The sequence below is a fragment of the Lycium ferocissimum genome, chromosome 1 (genome assembly GCF_029784015.1).
Source record: "Lycium ferocissimum isolate CSIRO_LF1 chromosome 1, AGI_CSIRO_Lferr_CH_V1, whole genome shotgun sequence".
NCBI classification, from domain to species: Eukaryota; Viridiplantae; Streptophyta; class Magnoliopsida; order Solanales; family Solanaceae; genus Lycium; species Lycium ferocissimum.
In genome coordinates, this window is record NC_081342.1 from 72,975,725 (window position 1) to 72,984,059 (window position 8,335).

The 8,335-nt window shown below is 37.0% G+C and overlaps 1 protein-coding gene across 2 annotated transcripts in view; it reads left to right on the forward strand.

Moving 5' to 3' along the window:
• Positions 1 to 8,335, forward strand: part of LOC132060027 (protein KTI12 homolog) — an 8,707-nt gene extending 372 nt beyond the window's left edge. Inside the window, exons 2-3 of one of the 2 annotated variants that reach the window (XM_059452894.1) lie at positions 4,347 to 4,411; positions 7,107 to 8,335. In XM_059452894.1, the coding sequence (XP_059308877.1) occupies positions 7,107 to 8,015 (909 nt within the window). In that variant the 5' untranslated portion in view covers positions 4,347 to 4,411 and the 3' untranslated portion in view covers positions 8,016 to 8,335. Of the gene's footprint in view, positions 1 to 4,346; positions 4,439 to 7,106 lie in introns of those variants that run through there. The other variant, XM_059452887.1, reaches the window with a different exon arrangement.

Consider the following 8,335-nt stretch of genomic DNA (forward strand, 5'->3'; position numbering starts at 1 on the left):
AATGTTAACGTACCCGTGTCGATACTTTCAAAACCATACCAGATAGACAGGGGTGGATGTAAGGTAATAGTTCATACGAACTCTGTAGCTTTAGCTTAGATCCTGTATGTAATTAAAAAAATCACTAAATTAGTGCAAATGATAGATTTTGAGACCAGTAAATTAAATGGAATATATTAGAATTTCGAACTTGAATCTATAAAGTTGAAATCCTAGATGCGCCCTTACGGATAAGTACTGCTGTATTATAGCTTACAGTTATGTCGAGATTGTACTTGCATTGCATCTTTAGGTCTTTATGAACCTAAAAGTCCACAACTTCTCAAGAAATGACCTGAAAATAAAAGATTAAACTGCGAAGTAGTAAACTTGGATCATGAGTTATCATCAGTATTTCAGCATGAACCAAAATAATGGCAAGTTAGCAACATCTCAATTCACCAGATTTGTAACCCAAAAAAAAAAAAAAAAAAATTGAAAAGAATAACACGAAGTGAACTGGTAAAACAAGCTTTTCTATGTCAATATGATGAATTTATAAAAACAAAATATTGTTTGACCTTAAGAATATCGGCATACTTCATTTAGTATTGTTACATCCGGCATTTTTGCGTATTTGAAAATTTGGAAATAACCTTGACTTATAAGGAATAAGGTCATGTTTGGATTTTTTTCTAATATGTGAATGTTGCTTATGGAAGTATGTGAAGTGTATGTTGATACTTATGGAAAGTGTTGACACGAGAACATTGGAGAGGGCCAAGGGCAAAATTGGAATCTTGAAATTTGTTTCGGGAATTTGCAAAATACGATTCTTAGTTAATTGGGCTCAAAAAAAAAAAGAGAAAAATTGGGCCCAAATACATGGGGTGGCCGGCCAAGGCCTTGAAAAAAATGGCCCAAAGCCATGTCATGTGAGGGTCATGTGATCTTTAATTGGAGAGGATGACATATACATATGTGTTCATCCTTTGGAAGTTTCATGAAATCAAAAGAGAAATCAAGAAAAAGAAAGAGAGAGCTCACGGCTCCAAGAAAAAAAGAAAGAAAATTTTCAAGCCTTCAATCTTGACTCAAAAATCTTGTTCTTCGCGAATTCTTAACGAGCTCAAGACGCTCTTCGACGTAGCATAATTGGTTTGGAGAGAGAGCTCCGTTGGCGGAAAGTTGAAATTCAAGAAAAAGGTAAGATTCTTGTGTTTTAAGTTATGGAATGAATTTATATGTTATGATGATTAAAATTAAATGGGGATTATGGAAGTGTGACGTGTGGATGCATGGTGTGTGTGTGTGTGGGAAGGGTGTGTTTGGCCGTGAGCCAAGTGGTAGGAAAAAGGAGTGAATTTGATTTTATTTAATGTGTTAATTGTGTTGTTATGGCCTTGTAGTGTACATGGAAGGATACTAGTTCAAGTTAGTATGAGAATTTGGTGTTAAGTTGTTCTAGGAAATTTTGTGACTTTATGATAATTTATGTTAACATGGAAATGGAATTGTTAAGATGCAAGTTATGATGAGTGTTGATGAAATTGGAAGATGGAACATACTATGAATATGCGTATGTTAAAGATTAGAGTCTTGGATGCATTATGGCTATTGGTGAAAAATTGGCATATGTGGTATATGTTGCGAATACTTTGTAGAAATGATATGAAGTGTTCCGAATCGTATTTGAATGGTTTTGGATTAGTAAATGAATATGAAAGCGTTGACATGAAGTTGGAATGAGAATTAATGCATTATGTTGAAAGAAAGACTATTTGTGTTCATATGTGCCTTGTAGCGATTATTGATGTTGTTGATGTTGTTGTTGGGTTGGTTGTTGTTATTCTGAGCCGAGTTGAATCTCGGGGATGCTATATTTATAGGGGAAATCTTTGCCGAAATTTCGGTAGTCAAGTATGAACTCATTATTGAAATGCTAACTCTCATGAATAGTGCGGTAAAGGTGACCATTTGCGATTCTGGGACGAAACGGGAGTGGAGCTCAGACGAGCGTAAGACGCGAATAAGGTATGTAAACACTTCTATTTCCTTTTCATGGCATGATCTAGGTGTCTTTACTCGGTTTCGACCCTTTGGGTCAATCCTATCTCCGGGATTCACACACAAAGTTGGAGCGCTTTCATTCAATGGAATTGAACCAAATAGGTCACAATTGACTGACTAGTTTGGTGGAAATGTCTAAAACTTGTCCGAATCCAATCCGACTACTCCCAAATCAATTATTAATGATCTTATGAGGTTGCTAGGCATGTCCCATGTACGCCACCTCCATTGGCCCGGGCGGGCCCACTATTCCGGATTCACGCCTATCGTTTTACTTGATTTATTTTATAAAACGATTGAAGGAAAATTTTGGGCTATGGTCTAACTATTGAACGACCTTTTATAAATTTATTTTCAAACCATTCCGAAGAGTGTGATGTTTTATTACTTAAGTCTTCCAAAACCACTCCGGCGGGGTGTGATATTTTATTATTTAAATTTTTCAAAAACCACTCCCGGCGGAGTGCGGTATTTTATTAAAAACCGATTTTTAAAACCACACATTTTATTATTACTATTATGCCCGAAAGGAGAAACCATCTTTATTATTATGTAGGAAGCGACGTTGCCCGAAGAGACTATTCATTACTATGCTTAGGAGCGGCAATGCCGGCGGGCTATCTTCTATTATTATGCCGGAAGCGGCAATGCCCGAAGGCATTATTGATATCGAGCCGGAAGCACGCCTGAAGGGGCTATTATTGTTATTGTTATTGTTATTATTATTTTGCGGGCCGGCGCGTGTGATTTACCGTATTACTTATTTTGGATTTGTTAGTTAGGTTGCAATTATTTACTTAAGGCTTGTTTGCGACTGCGTACCTACACTTATGTCTTCTCTTAACAAAGGTTATGTATTGGGTTGTATGTGATTTCTTCCTCTTAAATTGCGCGGTGGTTATTATCTATTTATTTTCGCTTTACATATTCAAGACATATTAAAATCGACCCTTTCTTCGGGGGGTTGCGTTTCGTGCCGCGCCGAGTTCGGGGATCGCTACGCTGTGGGGGGGGGATTTCTTAGAGGGAGTCGATCGGGGAGTCGGTATTCCATTTGCTCGGAGGTCGTTCTTGTTTTGGTATAGCCTTATATATTGTGCGAGTCATATTCTATAGAAGTCTCATGAACTGGCGTGGGGGTTGTGGTTCTTTGTTTGGCCTTGTCGGCCATTATTTTGTTGTACGAGAAATGGCGAGAGGCCTTTTGGCTCGCCTTGTTTTATGTCGTATGTATATATATATATCATGTTTGAGGTGCCGTGAGCCACGTGTCGATTTTGGTGTTTCATTTATAAGTTTTACTTCATGTTTTAAAAAAAAAATTTGAGTCGACGTTTAAGGGTTCGCTCGGCTCTGACGAGAGTCGGGTGCCCGTCACGCCCTGGCGAAGGTTGGGGTGTGACAAGTATATAGGTACTTAAAGGTTGTGGCATAGATTAATCCATGGTTTGCCCTTTTACTCGTTCTTACAATGCAAGTAGTAATATGATCAGTGTGAAAGCTTTTGACTTCATTAAGGTAACTAGTCGATGGAAGCACCTAATTGAACCAACATTAAATCATCACCATAGATGTTAGAATGAGAATGTGTAAATGAGAGAAACTACGAAAATTTAATACATCTTATGTTCGAAATTAGTTGTCATGTTTCACTTCTCGAGAGTCAATTTGACTAATCTTCAAAGCTAAATTCGATTAGATTCACTCGATTTTTTTAATTAAAATTTAGATATTTATAAACTATTCAAAAAGTACTCCACATTGCAACTTTTCTCGTTTCAATTTGATGAAAAAATATATTTTAAAATGTCGATTAAATTTCAAATAGTTTGACTTTGAAAAAAAGCTAAACATGACAACTAATTAAAAAACGGAGGGAGTACTATGCTCGGCGACGGGTCGAAATTGGGGTAGTTCAACCTTTCTTTGAGTAAAAAAGAATAATTTTATGCACGAAACACTTTGTGTTCACGTAAAATTTGGAAAGTATTCAATACTAGGTGATTTCTTGTCCTAGTCTTGGTGGACATAATTACCTGTTGCTGCTTGTGGGAAGGTGACATCATATCAATGGAATTAGTCGAGGTGCGAGTAAGCTGGCTCGGACACACACGATTATTTAAAAAAAAAAAAAAAAAAAGTTTCTAAAATATTCATTTTTGTCAAATTTAAAGGACTAAAGCTGCTTAGGTAGTACTTAAAGGGGGACTATTTTGAACCTACTCCAAAGATAAATGACCACTTTTTATCATTTTCTCGAATATATAACTAAAAAAGAAACCCAAGCCCTCAGAAAGAAAAGAAACGCAACCTATCGCCGCTCTTCCCTCATCCAACGCCGACCCGACCCGACCCGACTCTGGTAAATAAAGACTTCTATTAACCAAAAGTATGATTTTTTTTTTTTTTTTTTTTTTGGCTTTTTAATTATTGAGGTGTTTTAATGGAGATCAAGGGGATCTGGTTTTATTGTTTTTTGTTTGATTTTTGAGTTTGCTACACTTAATTGTTGCTATTAACTGTAACTGATTTTAACTGTTCCCATCAATTATATGTGGTAAAAGTTGTCAAACAAAGATTACCAGGCATAATACATAAACAGGCCCTCAAACTTAGCTTCAGCTGACAAATATGCCCTCCAACTTTGGGGGTGCACAATAAGGCACCTCAACTTGTCAATTCACTTTGTCAGTCGAACACTTCTAACTTACAAAATGATCATATAGACACATCTAAAATTTACGTGCCACGTCAGCATTTATGTTTACGTGTTCAATTTTATACAAGTTGAAGTGCTTACTTGCGCACATTCTTGCTAGCTGAGACCAAGTTTGAGGGCTTGTTAATGTATTATGCCAATATTACCGCTATTAGAACTCAGTAACTTAAAAGAACTAGAATACATAACTCATAAGCTTCAAACCTTGTATCTGTTTGATCTTCAGTTTGCTAAACTTAATTGTTGTTATTTCCAAACTTGTGTATTGTCCAAATTCCAAGTTTGCAATGTGCTTCATTCTAACTGAAATACACGCTTCAATATTAGTAAAAAGCTATAGTAATTTTCGTTTAAAAAAAAAGAAAAGAAAAAGCTATAGTAATTCTTAAGGATGTTATGTTGTTATTGCTATAGTAATTTTTAGGGATGTTATGTTGTTATTGTTTTTAGTGACTAGATAGTCTCATTATGTGCTTGTTGGTTTAGGTAGAATGAAAAGCTATAATCTTTACAAGCTGCAATAATTTAGAACATAGTAACTAAAGAAAAACTAAAGAACGGGCAAACCCTTATGGGTTGTATCCGAAGATATTGAAAGAGATGTTTTTATGTCAGCAACAGAAGTCCAAGCTTATGGAATTGTTGATCTTGTTGCGGTAATAACATGGATTTCGCGCAAATCTATGATTTGAGATTTTATCTTCGAATTGAATATTCTACTAAGTAGAAGTAATTCATCAATCTAAAACACCCCATCATACTATGGTATTCGACCCGAAAAGCTCCACAGAGTTGTCGTACACGGGTACTACGAGGCCCACGACTAGAATCCCGAATGCGTAAGTTTTAAATCGTAGCTCCGTGTCTACTCATAGGGGGTCTTGGGAAGGTGGTTTTGTCGTGGTGTCATTACTTCCTTCTTTCTGTTTGATTTTTAGTTTGCTGTACTTAATTGTTGCTATTTCTTTCACTGATTTCGACTTCGTTAGATTCTGCAATTTGTGAGTTTGAAACCACTATCCTTTTTAATTTATTTGATGTACATTACAATCTTCTTTTTCGTCAAAATTCCTAGTTTGCAATTTGCTTCATTCTAACAGAAATGTTCCAATCCTCTTCTTTTTTGTCAAAGTTCCAAGTTGCAATGTGCTTCATTCTAACAGAAATGCACACTTCGATAGTTAAAATAAAATGAAAAGCTATGATCTTTACCAGGTTTTGTTGTTATTGTTTTTAGTGACTAAATAGTCTCATTATGTGATTGTTGGTTTAGGTAGAGGTCCACTGAGGGTATTGTCGATTACTTTTTTCTTAATAACCGTTGTGCCGGAGGCAGCGTGTGCGCACCTTGACTAATTCCAATTGTACCTGCTACCTCCCACTAGCATAACTACATGGTAACTCTGTCCACCAAGGCTTGGACAGATGCGAAGAAATCACTTAGTCTTTTTTTGCCTCTGCTGAGAATTAAAACTTGGACTTCATTTTTCTCAACTCACTTTATTGATCACTAGGCCAGTGCCCTAGGTGCTAGGGTTATTGTCAATTCTTGTGAATAGAGTTCTTCAATTGCATTAAAATGAGAAAAAAATACGTACTTTTATCGTTTGGGACATTTTTATTAGGTTGCTTGCTATTTCTAGTGATTGGAAAGTTTAGGACCCAATGTACTCCTTTTTGACTAGGAGTACATATTAAACTCTAAATCTGGAGTATCGAATTTGAAACGCCATTTGGTTACAATGCATACGCTGAATAACTCAAAAAAGGGTCAAAATGAAGCAATAGATCAAACAACTTATTAAGAGAAAATGTCGTTGGCCCTCAGTTATGTTCAGTCTTGTTGAACATAAAAGCATTGAGACATTCATTCATATCTAACTCCAGCAGTGAGACACATATTTGTCGTTACGGGTTTTAGATTATTTGGTCAATGGTTCCTACCTCAATTTTTCGGTGTCTATGGGATGAGAGGAACCACAAGTGTTTTGATGGGATCTCAACTCCTGTTCGTACTCTTAAAACCAAATGCTTAACGAATTTATTTTGTTAGCTAAATTAGGCCCCTGTATCTAGTTGTGAACAGTTTTTGGATGATGTTTGCTCTTTAGTTATAGTCTAGCTAGTGTACCTGAGCAACTCTTCTTATTCCCTGTATTTTTTGTCAGCATCTTCTTGATGCCTTTTAATGAAATTCTCCTCCGTAAAAAAAAAAGACAATAGTACTATTTTGTTATCATTTCTCTGCTATAATTTTGAAAATAAAAATTTTCCGTTGTAATTTTGTCATCAAGCTACTTGGGTTAAATTCAGTTCCTGTTCATTTTTGTTTGTGTAGATGGCATTGGTTGTTATATGTGGTCAACCATGTAGCGGGAAATCAACAGCTGCAGGTTGTTTAGCCGAAGTGCTTAGACAAACGGAACCAGAACCATCAGTTAGAACGATCGATGAAACTTCGTTTCATCTTAGTCGCAACCAAAGCTACGCGAACATGACTGAGGAAAAGAATTTAAGAGGCGTATTGAGGTCCGAAGTTGACAGATCTTTGTCGAAGGACGGTATAGTTATAGTGGATTCTCTTAATAGCATAAAGGGCTATAGATATGAGTTATGGTGTTTGGCTAGAGCAGCAGGGATTAGATATTGTGTCGTCCATTGTGACGTCGACGAACAATCTTGTAGAACATGGAACGGAGAACGTCGTGAGAGAGGAGAACCATCTTATGATGATAATATATTTGAAGATCTTGTGAGAAGGTTTGAAAGGCCGGATAGCAAAAATCGATGGGATTCTCCGTTGTTCGAGTTATGGCCAGCTAAAGAAGGAATTGATAAATCCTCTACAACTATGGTCGATGCTTTGAGCTATTTAACGAAAAAAGTAGACTCGAAAACGAGGGATGTTAAGATTCTACAACCGACTATTGCGACCCAAAGTACACGTGGTTCGGAGGCAAATTCTTTATACGAGATGGATAGGGCGACACAAGAAGTTACGAGTGCCATTATGGAAGCTCAGTCCCGTGCTCTCGGGGGTCCTCTAAATGGTGTATCTCTTGGTCCAGGAATACCAACTGTAGATATTTCGAGGTCTGTTGGCCTGCCAGAGCTGCGTAGGCTACGACGAACTTTCATCAAGCTTGCTGGACAGACGAGCTTGAGCGGGCCGCCCCCTCCTTCAGATGCTGATAGTGCAAAAAGGATGTTTGTTGATTACTTGAACAGAGAACTAGGAAGTGGTTGAAGAATTATTGTTACGGCGACCCCAACTATTTTGTTGAAATTGCGCTCGTTTGCCCCTTTCTAAGAAACACGTGGAGGTCCGTGAGTTTTGAAGGGGTATAAGTGAGCTACTTGAGTAACGGCGAGGGCCTTTTTGGTACCAAAATGAGACGGAGGGTATAGTTGTCCTATTTTCAATAATCGAGGGGCAAAATTGGCCCTTCGTTAAGCAGGGCTGATTTGCAAGTAGAACCGATCAATCTCAATTTAGTGTGAAATTATATGCATTTATCTTATAAAGAATATTTGTACTGTATAATTTAATATGTTACCCTTTTTCCA